Source organism: Eschrichtius robustus, chromosome 2, assembly GCF_028021215.1.
Source record: "Eschrichtius robustus isolate mEscRob2 chromosome 2, mEscRob2.pri, whole genome shotgun sequence".
Taxonomy (NCBI): Eukaryota; Metazoa; Chordata; class Mammalia; order Artiodactyla; family Eschrichtiidae; genus Eschrichtius; species Eschrichtius robustus.
In genome coordinates, this window is record NC_090825.1 from 16,289,910 (window position 1) to 16,303,890 (window position 13,981).

General features: G+C 34.6%; 1 protein-coding gene across 1 annotated transcript in view; it reads right to left on the reverse strand.

The window, feature by feature from the left end:
- The window catches only part of CDH18 (cadherin 18), a 318,315-nt gene that overhangs the window by 84,539 nt on the left and 219,795 nt on the right, over positions 1-13,981 (reverse strand). The window contains exon 6 of the mRNA XM_068532070.1: positions 2,978-3,231. Coding sequence (XP_068388171.1) covers positions 2,978-3,231 — 254 coding nt within the window. The remainder of the gene's footprint in view (positions 1-2,977; positions 3,232-13,981) is intronic.

Genomic DNA, 13,981 nt, shown 5'->3' on the forward strand with positions numbered 1-13,981 from the left:
CAGACCAACCACAAGCACTGAAATAGAAACTGTGATTAAAAATCTTCCAACAAACAAAAGCCCAGGAACAGATGGCTTCACAGGTGAATTCTATCAAACATTTAGAGAAGAGCTAACGCCTGTCCTTCTCAAACTCTTCCAAAATATAGCAGAGGGAGGAACACTCCCAAACTCATTCTACGAGGCCACCATCACCCTTACCCCAAAACCAGACAAAGATGTCACAAAAAAAGAAAACTGCAGGTCAATATCTCTGATGAATATAGATGCAAAAATCCTCAACAAAATACTAGCAAACAGAATCCAACAGCACATTAAAAGGATCATGCAACATGATCCAGTGGGGTTTACCCCAGGAATGCAAGGATTCTTCAATATATGCAAATCAATCAATGTGATACACTATATTAATAAAATGAAGGACAAAAACCATATGATAATTCAATAGATGCAGAAAAAACTTTTGACAAAATTCAACACCCATTTATGATTAAAACTCTCCTGAAAGTAGACATAGAGGGAACCTACCTCAACATAATAAAGGCCATATATGACAAACCCACAGCCAACATTGTTCTCCATGGTGAAAAACTGAAACCATTTCCTCTAAGATCAGGAACAAGACAAGGTTGCCTACTCTCACCACTATTGTTCAACATAGTTTTGGAAGTTGTAGCCACAGCAATCAGAGAAGAAAAAGAAATAAAAGGAAAGCAAATTGGAAAAGAAGAAGTAAAACTGTCACTGTTTGCAAATGACATGATACTATACATACAGAATCCTAAAGATGCTACCAGAAAACTACTAGAGCTAATCAATGAATTTGGTAGAGTAGCAGGATACAAAATTAATGCACCAAAATCTCTTGCATTCCTATACACTAATGATGAAAAATCCGAAAGAGAAATTAAGGAAACACTTCCATTTACCACTGCAACAAAAATAATAAAATACCTACGAATAAACCTACCTAGGGAGACAAAAGACCTGCCTGCAGAAAACTATAAGACACTGATGAAAGAAATTAAAGATGATACAAACAGATGGAGAGATATACCATGTTCTTGGATTGGAAGAATCAACATTCTTCAACAAAATGACTCTACTACCCAAAAGCAATCTACAGATTCAATGCAATGCCTATCAAACTACCAATGGCATTTTTTATAGAACTAGAACGAAAAATTTCATAGTTTGTATGGAAACACAAAAGACCCCGAATACCCAAAGCAATGTTGCGAAAGAAAAACAGAGCTGGAGGAATCAGGCTCCCTGACTTCAGACTATACTACAAAGCTACAGTAATCAAGACAGTATGGTACTGGCACAAAAACAGAAATATAGATCAATGGAACAGGATAGAAAGCCCAGAGATAAACCCACGCACATACGGTCACCTAATCTCTGATAAAGGAGGCAAGCATATACAATGGAGAAAAGACAGTCTCTTCAATAAGTGGTGCTGGGAAAACTGGACAGCTACATGTAAAAGACAGAAATTAGAACACTCCCTAACACCATACACAAAAATAAACTCAAAATGGATTAAAGACCTACATGTAAGTCCAGACAATATAACATTCTTAGAGGAAAACATAGGCAGAATATCCTATGATATAAATCACAGCAAGATCCTTTTTGACCCACCTCCTAGAGAAATGGAAATAAAAACAAAAATATACAGTTGGGACCTAATGAAACAAAAGCTTTTGCACAGCAAAGGAAACCATAAACAAGATCAACAGACAACTCTCAGAATGGGAGAAAATATTTGCAGATGAAGCAACTGACAAAGGATTAATCTCCAAAATATGCAAGCAGCTCATGCAGCTCAATATCAGAAAAACAAACAACCCAATCCAAAAATGGGCAGAAGACCTAAATAGACATTTCTCCAAAGAAGATATACAAATTGCCAACAAACACATGAAAAGATGCCCAACACCACTAATTATTAGAGAAATGCAAATCAAAACTACAATGAGATATCACCTCACACCAGTCAGAATGGCCATCATCAAAATATCTAGAAACAATAAATGCTGGAGAGGATGTGGAGAAAAGGGAACCCTCTTGCATTGTTGGTGGGAATGTAAATTGACACAACCACTATGGAGAACAGTATGGAGGTTCCTTAAAAAACTAAAAAGAGAACTACCATATGACCCAGCAATCCCACTCCTGGGCATATACCCTGAGAAAACCATAATTCAAAAAGAGACATGTACCACAGTGTTCATTGCAGCTCTATTTACAATAGCCAGGAAATGGAAGCAACCTAAGTGTCCATCGACAGATGAATGGATAAAGGAGATGTGGCACATATATACAATGGAATATTACTGAGCCATAAAAAGAAACAAAATTGAGTTATTTGTAGTGAGGTGGATGGACCTAGAGTCTGTCATACAGAGTGAAGTAAGTCGGAAAGAGTAAAACAATTACTGTATGCTAACACATATATATGGAATCTAAAAAAAAAAAAAGATTCTGATGAACCTAGGGGCAGGACAGGAGTAAAGACGCAGATGTAGAGAATGGACTTGATGACATGGGGAGGGGGAAGGGTAAGCTGAGACGAAGTGAGAGAGTGGCATTGACATATATACAGTACCAAATGTAAAATAGATAGCCAGTGGGAAGCAGCTGCATAGCACAGGGAGATCAGCTCGGTGCTTTGCCACCACCTAGAGGGGTGGGATAAGGAGGGTGGGAGGGAGACGCAAGAGGGAGGGGATATGGGGATATACGTACGCATATAGCCAATTCACTTTTTTATATAGCAGAAACTAACACACCATTGTAAAGCAATTATACTCCAATAAAGATGTTTAAAAAAAAAAGAATACAATGGTATATATGCAAAAAAAGAAAATAACATAGAAAAGAAATATTTTAAATATTATTTAATTCATTTTAAATTACTGTGAGAGTCAACAAAATCTTTATACGTCTAAAAGGTGGAAGTGTACCATACCTTACTAAGCTGTTAGCACTGTCGGGATCTTGTGCCAAAACTGTGCCAACAACAGTCCCAATCTTGGCATTTTCATAGACTTCCATGACATAGGAAGGCATGGAAAATAGTGGTGGTTCATCTACATCCCCAACAATGATCTTCAGCATGGTAGCATCTTTAAAAGGACCCAAGTGAGAAAAGCGAAAATCAAGATGTGTATTGGCTCCTTCTATGTTGAGGGTATATGACTTCTTTTTCTCATAGTTCAGTGGCTGTAGGGGAAAAATAAGATTTCCAATATTATGACTACCATCCGTTGTCAAACACATTTTCTTTTCCATTTTTTTTGAAACTAACAAACAAACATGAATAGGTTTAGGTCAATCTACTTCCATTTATAAACAAACTATGAAGTTTGTCTTAACAGTAACACGTAAGGCAGAAATCATGGAAACTCAAGTCTGAATCAATTGTGATTTTTCAGAGCCAGAAATACGATGATAACTAGCAACAAAAGGAAATTTCCCACAGTCAAACAAATATTGATTTTTGCAGACTCATTCTTAGTCTCTTCTGGTAACTTCTTTCTATCTCCTCTTCAGCTTAAATTATTAATTTTTAAAATATTTGCTACTAATTTGCTAAATTTAAAAAATACATTTTTTTATTTTGCATTTAAACAATTTATCTCATATCATTGATTTTTACCTATCATCATCTTATTTTCACCTTGCTGGTTTTAAACTCGGTATCTTATTTTAAAATCGGATAAATGTTTACACTTTCAGTTCAACAATATTTTCTTGAAATTTTAGCAGAAGATTTTATACAGACTTTTGAATATCATTTTTGTTGTTTTAATTGTATTATATTTTTTTACTTTCTTCTTTGCTGCTAATACCATTTCATGTATTAGTTTTGTTGTTCATTCCCTTTATTATTATGTTCTGATCAACTTTATTTTTTTATTATAGTATTCTGTTCATTTTTTAGCATTTACTTTTTAGCTTTGAATTTACATTAATCGTTTTCCATAATTTTTTAATTTTTTTCTTATTTTTTAAATCACCCAGCCAATTTTTTTTTCTACTAATCATATATGTCAGGAGTCATGAATTTGGCTTAGCATACAATAATGAATAAAAATAAGGTCAGTCTAGTGTTTTGCCCCAGGGAATATATGGTCTATTATAAGATTTAAAGACATTTATAGCACTGTACATTTAGTGTTAGTAGGTATTAAAATAATAAGGATACAAACGTAGATACAGAAGTGTGTGAGCAGGTAGGTAATACTTGCAAGAGGAAGTACCTTTTTAGGTAAGAACTGAAGGTTTTGAAATTGTTATACATGACACACATAGGCTCTGTGACCTAAAATGAGCTTAGATTTAGGATTAGCTATATCAAAAGTCTCCATGTTGTTGCTAGTGCAGGTGATAAAGATATCAGCCTTTATTTTGAGCCTTGTGAATTACCTATAGATTAACATCTATGAAAAGAAACAATAGATATTTTTTTCATCCCTATTTCTGCCACTGATTTTTCAGTAGCCTGCTTCAATCTTGCAGCCTTCTTTCTTGGCTGGATCAGAGTATGATCATTCCCTATGGAGGAACTCAGATATTTTCCTTTACCCTAAGAGCCAAGGAGAATTTGTAGAGTATCCTTAACGGGATCTTATAAACAGAAGATCAGTCCTACTGATGATTATTTCCCTTATTTTTTCTGAATTGCCTTAGAAAAGTGGCCTTCCCAGAGACTGGAGATTGCATAGAAGGAAAAAAAAACCATTTAATTTCCAAACCAGATTGTAAGAACCTAGAATACTTCTCAGGGACATGGATGAGACTGGGTCATTACAATATTTTACAAGTGTTTACAAGACAAAATAAAAATTTAAATAATGTTAAAACTAAAATTCTTAAATGTGAACCATATATACAATACATATACATTTATATATGGTGCAGATATTATGTATTTTAGATTTATTTACTTTAAAGAAGGGTTAATTGATCTGACGTTTGTAACCCACCAAGTGGGATTCATTTCCTTCTCGGGGAATTAAAACTAAAAATGAATTGACAAAGTAACTAACATCCATCTTGTTTGGCAGATTGCATTACTTTCAGTTGGACCCACGGATTTATTGTACTTCTTTCCTTGACTCCTCTCTCCTTAACATTAGTAAATAAGAATGTCTTAGGCTAATTCAAGAAGTCTCATCCAAATTTAAATCACCTGTTCTAGAAATGGTACACAGTTGCTGCCTATCAAGAATTAGGTGCACGGGTGTGGTCCCCTTGGTGCAGAGGAGCATGGACTGTCCAGAATCCAGGCATTTTGCTCATGGAAAGCAACACCCTTGGCAGGTTTACTACTTGTTTAGATCAATGTAATTTTTTAGACTCAATCTGCTGTATCTGGTAGACTTTATAATGACTAAGGTTCATTGAGAGTCAGAAAGACTCTCAACGAAATTTGTGGAGATATTTTTGGCCACCTCTACCCCATCAGATATTATTATCAAGCTGTGCATCCAATATGACAGGCATTTCTTTTTCCATTTTTAGCAGGCCCCCTGGCAAGTTAGATGTCATTTTTCTTAACACTAACCTACCTACTGCAAAGGTACAGGCTGTTTATGTGAACACATGGTTTCATGTTTATGATTATCTCATGTATATTTAGCTACCCCAAGAGAATGATAATCATTTTGGAGGACTTGTTTTTCAGGCAGATGGATGGATAGGACCCATCTTGAGTCACTAAGGAAAGAGAGGATTATTTCAGGTTGGGACAGGAATTTAGAAGCAGATGAATTAATGTAGATGGAAATATTTTTAACAACCTCATTTATGAAGAAAACATGGCAGTGCTAAATTGCAAGTATAGAAAAACTGGGAAGAAATTACACTATTTATTCTTGGAGACTGCAGGATTTTGTATACAATATAAAGCATGTTAATTCTTTGTTTCATATTAAAACTACAATAGTATATAGAGATTAGATTAGGATTATAATTGTTATTTTTCCTCTTACTGTAAATCCTGGTAAAGCTTTCCAAATACTTACCATTCATACATTGTAAAGAGATATTCCAGTAATTTCTTAGTAAGCTTTTGCTCCTGGGAAACTAGTTAGAACTCTGTCTGTGGGTTTCACCTTCCATAGTTACCAGCAGATTTTTTTATTACCTAAAATAGTCTATCAAAAACAGTATACCAAGACCAGTGAGACCTATTCATCTAAAACCTGGTTTTGATGAAAAGGTGGAGGAAAAAAATTAAAAGAAAAAAAAAAAAGAAAATGTACTCAGGTTATCAGAATACCAAAGAAAGCAAAAACATGAAATGTCTGGCTGCGAGTTTACCTAACACAAAACGTACCCTTCTCCTGTCTTAAAACAAAACAAAACAAAACAAAAATGGATACAGAATAACTCCATAAACATGAGACACAGTGGGAACTTGATAAGGGCGATTATAGAGCCAGAGATGGTTTTTGCGCATAATAAATAGTTTTTTCCAGCTATACTATATTAAAATTTCAGCTGCCCATGCTTGTAGGTTTTTTGGGCCGGATTCTGACAATAATCATTTGGATTGAACAGATGATTAAAACAATCAAGCTGAAAAAAAGAACTGGGGAAAGAGTTCTTCCTTCCCTTTTGAGCTACTCGAAGACTCCTGGAAAAAATAGGCTCCAGTCTTTGATAACATTCACCATTATTTACTCCATAGATCTGGCCTCACCAAGATATTTGGTGGAGGGGGTGTGAGTGTTTACAATTTGAACGTAGTTTATCTCATTTAACCAAATTTCAGAACTGTGCCAAGTTTCCTTTTTCTTTTTTGAAAACTGCAAATTTGGATTACCAGTTCAGTGTTTAAGACGAGAAGTAGGTGAGCCTAAGGCAAAGGTGTTCTCCTGGAGATTACTAACATAATATTAATGTTTAGAGAGAAATATTCCAGGAACACCATCAGACTCTTTATTCATTTTTATAGAGTTTGTTTTGGGTTTAACTCCCTGGACAAGTCTCACTTGTGGTCCAAGTTCTGAGAGTCAGAAAACAAAGCTACCACCTCATTGATGCTCGTAGTTAACAAATGCTATGATTATTGTTGTCAAATTTAGTAAATTAAAATTATTTTTAATAACATATGTGTCAGTTATCACATAGGAATACTAGTATCACATACTTATACTAGGAAACTATCATTTATCTGAAATGAGAAATTAACTAGTTAACTTCAATTTTAATTTTTTTTTAATGTGTTTATTCTGGTGTAATTTTAACTTCCCCAGGCAGTGGGGCTCCTCTTACTTTTCTTTAGTTACTGTTTAATGTCCTAATGCAGTTCACTGTCACTGAGTTGACTCCAATTTTCATCTTACGTTTTAGTTTCTTAATTTTATCCTATTACTCCTAGTAATTACTTTCACATATCACCGCTCTTTCTAACTTTTAAAATCATGATTTTCCCTCTTTCATATGAACACATTTCATATTCCTGTAGATAAGTTATCATCTTTCTAGCCAGCTTTACATATTTCGAACATTTTAATTGTTTCTCATTAATCACTTCTACTGTTCATTAAATCACACTAATATATTCCTCCTCTGGAACTATATAGCCATCATAAATAGATGGATACTGAAAACCGCATTTAGCCAAGTTGCTCTATGACTCAATTCTTCTTGGAGTTTAAGAAAGTCCTAAAATTCTGTTTTCCTAAATAATAAGAGAAGAGACTCCACAGGACCTCTCCTTGGTCCAGTTTCTATATTGCATCATTATCCAGGTTTTCCATTGCAGGAATGGGAGGGTAGTAATAGGACAGATACCGACATTTTAATACATGAAAAAATGTCACTTCAATTATGCAAAAAATGGCCAAATCCTGGAATAGTGACTGAAATTATTATTATTGTTTTCTGAAAAAAGGCATATTTTAAATGATAGTAGTTGGCCAAAAACATAAGAAAAATTGCATGAATTTGAATGTTTCATCAGCTAGGCTTTCTTATTATGCCATGAATCGTGGTCCTTGTCAAAGTCCTCTCCTGGATGGTGGGCATTCTGCGAAGATTGGAACACATGTATAAGCCATATTATAAATTTCTCTATGCAGAAGAGTGTCATGATCATTTAATGTGTATAATTCCAAGGTTACTGATACAAATAAATCTTACATATTTGCTCACTGTCATTTGAAGACTGGGGAAATGAATGAAAATATTTTAAATATTTTAAAATATTTTAAATAACAAATACACATACATAATATATATGAAGTGTATTTATATATTCTATATTATATTATTTATATATATTTACTTACTAACACATATATATGTGTTACGTGTGTGGATATTTCAATAGCCCCACACATATGAAAACTTACCAATAACTCATGAGTGTGGATAGCTTAACTCAACAGGCTGTTTCAACTAGTACACTAAATTATATTGTAGGAATATGTGTTAAAAACTGTTAATTAATGTTCAAAATAGTTTCAGTGGATCTATCACTCCATGGCTATGCCTATAGATGAAGAGTCAGGACAAAAGTTTGCCCAAAGCAGTCTTCTGTCAAAAGGTATTATAAATATAGTGATAGATTTCACTGAATTGAAAGTTGGACTTTCCTCTTCAGCTTCTGGCTGAACAGGAGGACCACTTTCCAGATATTAGAATCTTATAAGAATAAAAATAGTAGCTTGGCTGATTTTTTAAATAATAAAATCTCTAATGAATGTTTAGTTTTTGTAAATAGTTCATTAGCATTAGAAATCTATTTCTTCTTATATACAAAGTGTGCACATGTGTTTGCCTGTGTGTGCATTTATAATAAGTTGGGATGCCTTAGTTTTTATTACACATTGTGGTTCACAGTACCAAAACTTTACAACCCAATGGCAAAGAAAGTCTTGATTCTTATTCTGTCACTCAACGCAAGTCAAAGAAATGATAAAGAAAAATTCAATAAATGCAATCCACTAGAAAATTTAAAATGTGGCTATTTGGAATGGACCTCATATGGTTATAGCTGGAAACATTTCATATATTTTCTCTCAGGATTAATTTAAACTTAAAAAATACTGTTATAACTTTTTATGTTTACTCTCACCATCCATCTCTGATCCTTTGTTAAATAAAGTGGTATAAAGATCTTTTACACACTACAGTATTAAAATTTAAAAAATACAAGGTACCCAGTTGCAAAAATGTTTAACAACTACTGTGGACAGAAATACACTTGTAGCACACACAGATACACATTCATGGAAATTATCAGTACATTCATAATGAAGAATTAGAATAAGTTCTTTCTACTCTATTAGATCTAGCAGATTTAAGAGGGATATGGAATTGCTGTGTTTTCTACAGTGAAAAATTAGTGAAATGCCTACCTTGATACATAAAACAGAGAAGATAATTCAAAAAAAGTTTTTGTGACTGAAACATCCCTGGAAATGTTGCACTGAAAAGACTAAATTAAACTTGAACTTTGATAAAAATCTTTTACAGAAGACAGAGGGGGAAGTGGATCACCAAGAGCCATGAGTGACAGCATGTGCATGTGATACTAAAGGGGAAGGGGGGTGGGGAGGGATAAATTAGGAGGATGGAATTAACATATACATACTACTATATATAACAGATAACCAACAAGGACCTACTTTATAGCACAGGGAACTATACTCAATATTTTGTAATAACCTATAAGGGAAAAAAATCTGAAGAAGGAGATAGATAGATAGATATAGATATAGATATATAGGAATCACTGTGCTGTACACCTGAAACTAACACAACATTGTAAATCAACTATGCTTCAATAAGAAAATATTGACATCATTCAAAAAAATATACACAGGATGTGTCATTCTTTGTGTGATTATAGGTGATTTGGATAACCTGAAATAAAGGAGGGCAGTAAAATAACCACATGGAGAGGTCTGGAAAGTGTAATTAAAATTTGGTGCAAATAGAAAAAGAAAGGAAGACAAGAAATGTAGATATTGAGGTATTATTGTACTTTTTTATGGTAACTTTTGTTTTTATTTTTTATTTTTAAAAATTAATTTTTATTGGAGTATAGTTGCTTTACAATATTGTGTTAGCTTCTACTATACAGCATGAATCAGCTATACATATATCCCCTCTTTTTTGGATTTCCAAAAGTTATTGAAGTATTATTGTACTTATTAGCCAGACACAGCCTAGAGTACTATTTTACCTTATTTTATCTCTTTGTAATTATCACTTCGTAAAACGTTAAAATAAGAAAACTGAAGATTAAAAGACTTGAGATAATTCATAGATCTCTTAAATGGCATGACCAAAATTTATATTTCATCTGACAGTAAAGACTGTATTTTCCACCACCCTTCATTGACTTGAAAACCAAGTTTAAGATTTTTGGCTTAAAATATTAGGCATTGTCTTTGCAGTTAAATACACTTGAAGAAGAAAAGTGATACTACAGACAGTATTTGCTGAGAGTCAGGAAAGCAAATAGGATTGGAGTCTTGAATTAAAAAGAAAAATGGAACAACTGCTTATTATAAAGAAAGCAAATTGGCATATGGACCACAAGAAGAGAATCTGAGAGAGACTGCTGTGAAGCCCATCCCTAGCTACAGGGTTTATGTCAGAGGAAAGAGCACATCAAGTTGCATTCATCCATATCTTTTTTTCCCCCCCTTTCCACCCAGTCAGGCTCCATTAAACAATAAATGAAAGTTATCAAAGTGTATTTACAATGTACCACACCACGGACCGGTAAATTCAACTTGGCAATTTTCTGATGAAGGCATGATATAGACAGGAATGTGCAGATGCTCCTGCAAGCTGATTTATAGAGCAGTGCTGATTTTGATCTTTGGCAAGATTAGCTGTTCTGCCTTGCTGGCTAAAGCGAGCTGCCTTAGAGATTAAATAAGGAACAGATTTGAAAGGACTGTTTTATCTGTTCCCTGCCATCTGAATAAGTGCCTCTTAAAGGTTAAAATCCACAGAGTTATACAGTTTAGTTTTCAAACTGTAATTATTTATAACATAAAATATATAGCAATGGAATAACTCTAAAACTGATAATCCTAATCTGAAGGACTAAGAAAATAGGGCAATGGAAACATTAATGCATTTTAGAGGAAGTGTAGACTACATTAGAAAATAAATTCAGGAAAAAAAGAGGAAGATAATTTGGACTCATTATCAAGGTTATTTTCAGTGCATAGTCATTACCATTGATGCAATTGAAACACTTATCTTGAAAATATCTATTGAGTATGTGTATATGTGTATGCAATATAGAATAGAGAATGTTAACTACATATATGTGCACACATATGCACATATACCATTTTGCCTTCATTTTTCACAAACAGCATCAAATTAATTGAGGCCATGCAGGGTGGTAAGATCCGCATTGCCCTTAACCCCACAGTATATACTTGTATTTTGGATTATGTGTGTGTTCACATCATCCACCACTACCCTCACTTTTTGCAAACATGATATAACTTCCTACTTTATAAAGACAATAGTTCTCAATAGGCAAGGATCCCCCTGCTACTCACACCCCACACATATTCCAGCTAGATCGTTGCAAACTTATCTGCAAACATTTATTTCTCCCTCCGGTTTGATTTTGTCAAAGAAGGAGGAATATTATCGTAGGTTCTTTCTTTCCACCTGGGATCGAGATCCCAAACAGGGTCATTTCTACCTCAGAGCATCTTTTAAATTCAATTACCCTCTCTTTAGTATCCTCAGTTTCTTGTCTCTATTGACCTTTTATCCATCTGCTATAAACACACTTTCAGTCTCCCAACTTACAATTAAAATCTCCAGGGCTTCCCTGGTGGCACAGTGGTTGAGAATCTGCCTGCCAATGCAGGGGACACGGGTGCGAGCCCTGGTCTGGGAAGATCCCACATGCCGCGGAGCAACTAGGCCCGTGAGCCACAACTACTGAGCCTGCACGTCTGGAGCCTGTGCTCCGCAACAAGAGAGGCCGCGATAGTGAGAGGCCCGCGCGCCGAGATCAAGAGTGGCCCCCGCTCGCCGCAGCTAGAGAAAGCCCTCGCACAGAAACGAAGACCCAACACAGCCATAAATAAATAATATAAATAAATAAATAAAATTAAAAAAAAAAAAAAGACGGGTAATCAGAATGTATCCTCATTTAAAAAAAAAATCTCCATTTTATGATGTTCTCATTTATTTGCTTTTTAAAGTTTCTCCCTGGCTTTACTACAAAGCTTCTCAAAGGGGATAGTGTTGTGGTTTTTTTTTTTTCCTTTTAATTTTTTCTCCCATTTCCTTGCCTCCAATTTTCTCTCCACCACACTCAATTCATTCTTCTCTTCATTGTAGCAAATAATAAATATATATATTTCATTCAAGTATGTAGAATGGGTAACTTTTCAGACTCTGAAGAGACAGATTCCTGATTTCAATTTTCTGTCAATCAGTTTCTACATGGATACAATTCTTTATCTCTGTGATTCAGTTTGTTTTATCAGTGAGAATAATAATATTCCCTATATCATAATGTTCCAGTTAGACTGAAAGGAATGATAACAGACGTACCAGCTCAAAAAAGATTTGGGGAAAGTTCTTAAAACTCATCCTGACACAGAGGAAACACTCAACAAATGTTATCTGCTGTTACTATCTATTGTGATGATAATGATGACGCGGGTGCTGATGGAGAGCTGAAAGCTGCTCCTGAGAATCACCCTGCCCCCTTTTGCCAAATCGAATGAATCTTTATAATCCTAAATTGTGTTTCAGTTCTAGAATCCTTCACATTTTTAATGACTGTCTTCCTCCTGTTCAGCATCCCTTGGGAATTTTCAATGATAAAATTCACCTCTGTTTTTTGATATTTTCTTCAAAGACTCTATTTCTTTCCTGCCTTCCGCTTGTTTCTTAAACACTGGTGTTCCCTAGGGTTCAAGACTCATCTTTCAGAAACAGTTATTCATCTGCTTACCTGGATTTACCTGAGTGAAGAAGCCATCCAAGGAATGAAAAGCAGACAATCCTCACTTCATTTTTTAATCCATAGTATATCCGTTAATTACTCTAATGCTTATTGAATGCCTACGCAATGTCAGAAAACATGCTAGACATTGGGAATGCAGCGATGAGTTAAAAAATAGTCTTGTCCTTGTGTAGTTTATATTAACAACTAATTAGAAATACTGACATCAAGTGAGACCTTGTCACTTCCTGCTTAGATAGCTTCAATGGCTCTCCATTGGGTAAAATTTAACAAGGCCCTGTGTGCTCACCTATGCACTAACTCCCTCACTCTCTCCAGGATCAATTATGTTTTTTAGGTCCTTACTGTACCATGTTCTACTCCATTCAGGTTCTTGTTGTGTTTTCTTTCCTCTTCCTGTAATGCTCTTTACCTAACTACCTCCTAAGTTTCTTTCAGTTCTCTGTTCAATCACTGCTGACTATCAGACAGCCCCAAACACCCTAGATTTTGTTTTCCCAACAGCACTGTATAACTCTCCTTCATAGAACAGTTTTATTACCTATCTAAGAATGCATGTGATATTTGATTGGTATCGCTCCACTTCCATAGATTGGAAGCTCTATGCAAGAAGACAGTCACTTTGGTTCTGCTCAGGCTCTCATGACTCCTGTAGAGCACAGTTACTGGCACATAAGAGACACTCAAAGCTCACATATTTGTTAAATAAAGACATGGAAGTTGACTATTTTTATTAACACATTTTTGATCCAAGTTTGACAATCTCAGAAAGATTAAAATGAGATACTTTAGGTGAAGAATCAATATTTTATATAGACCAGTGATGACTACTTCTTAAGTATTTACACACTTTAAGCTCTACTTTGCAGGCCCCTTTTGTAACATACAAAAGGCATATTCATCCTCAATTTTAAATCAATATAAAATTGTGATTATTAGAATAATAAATGAGAATTTACACGTGTGAAATGTATATACAAAACGCACAAA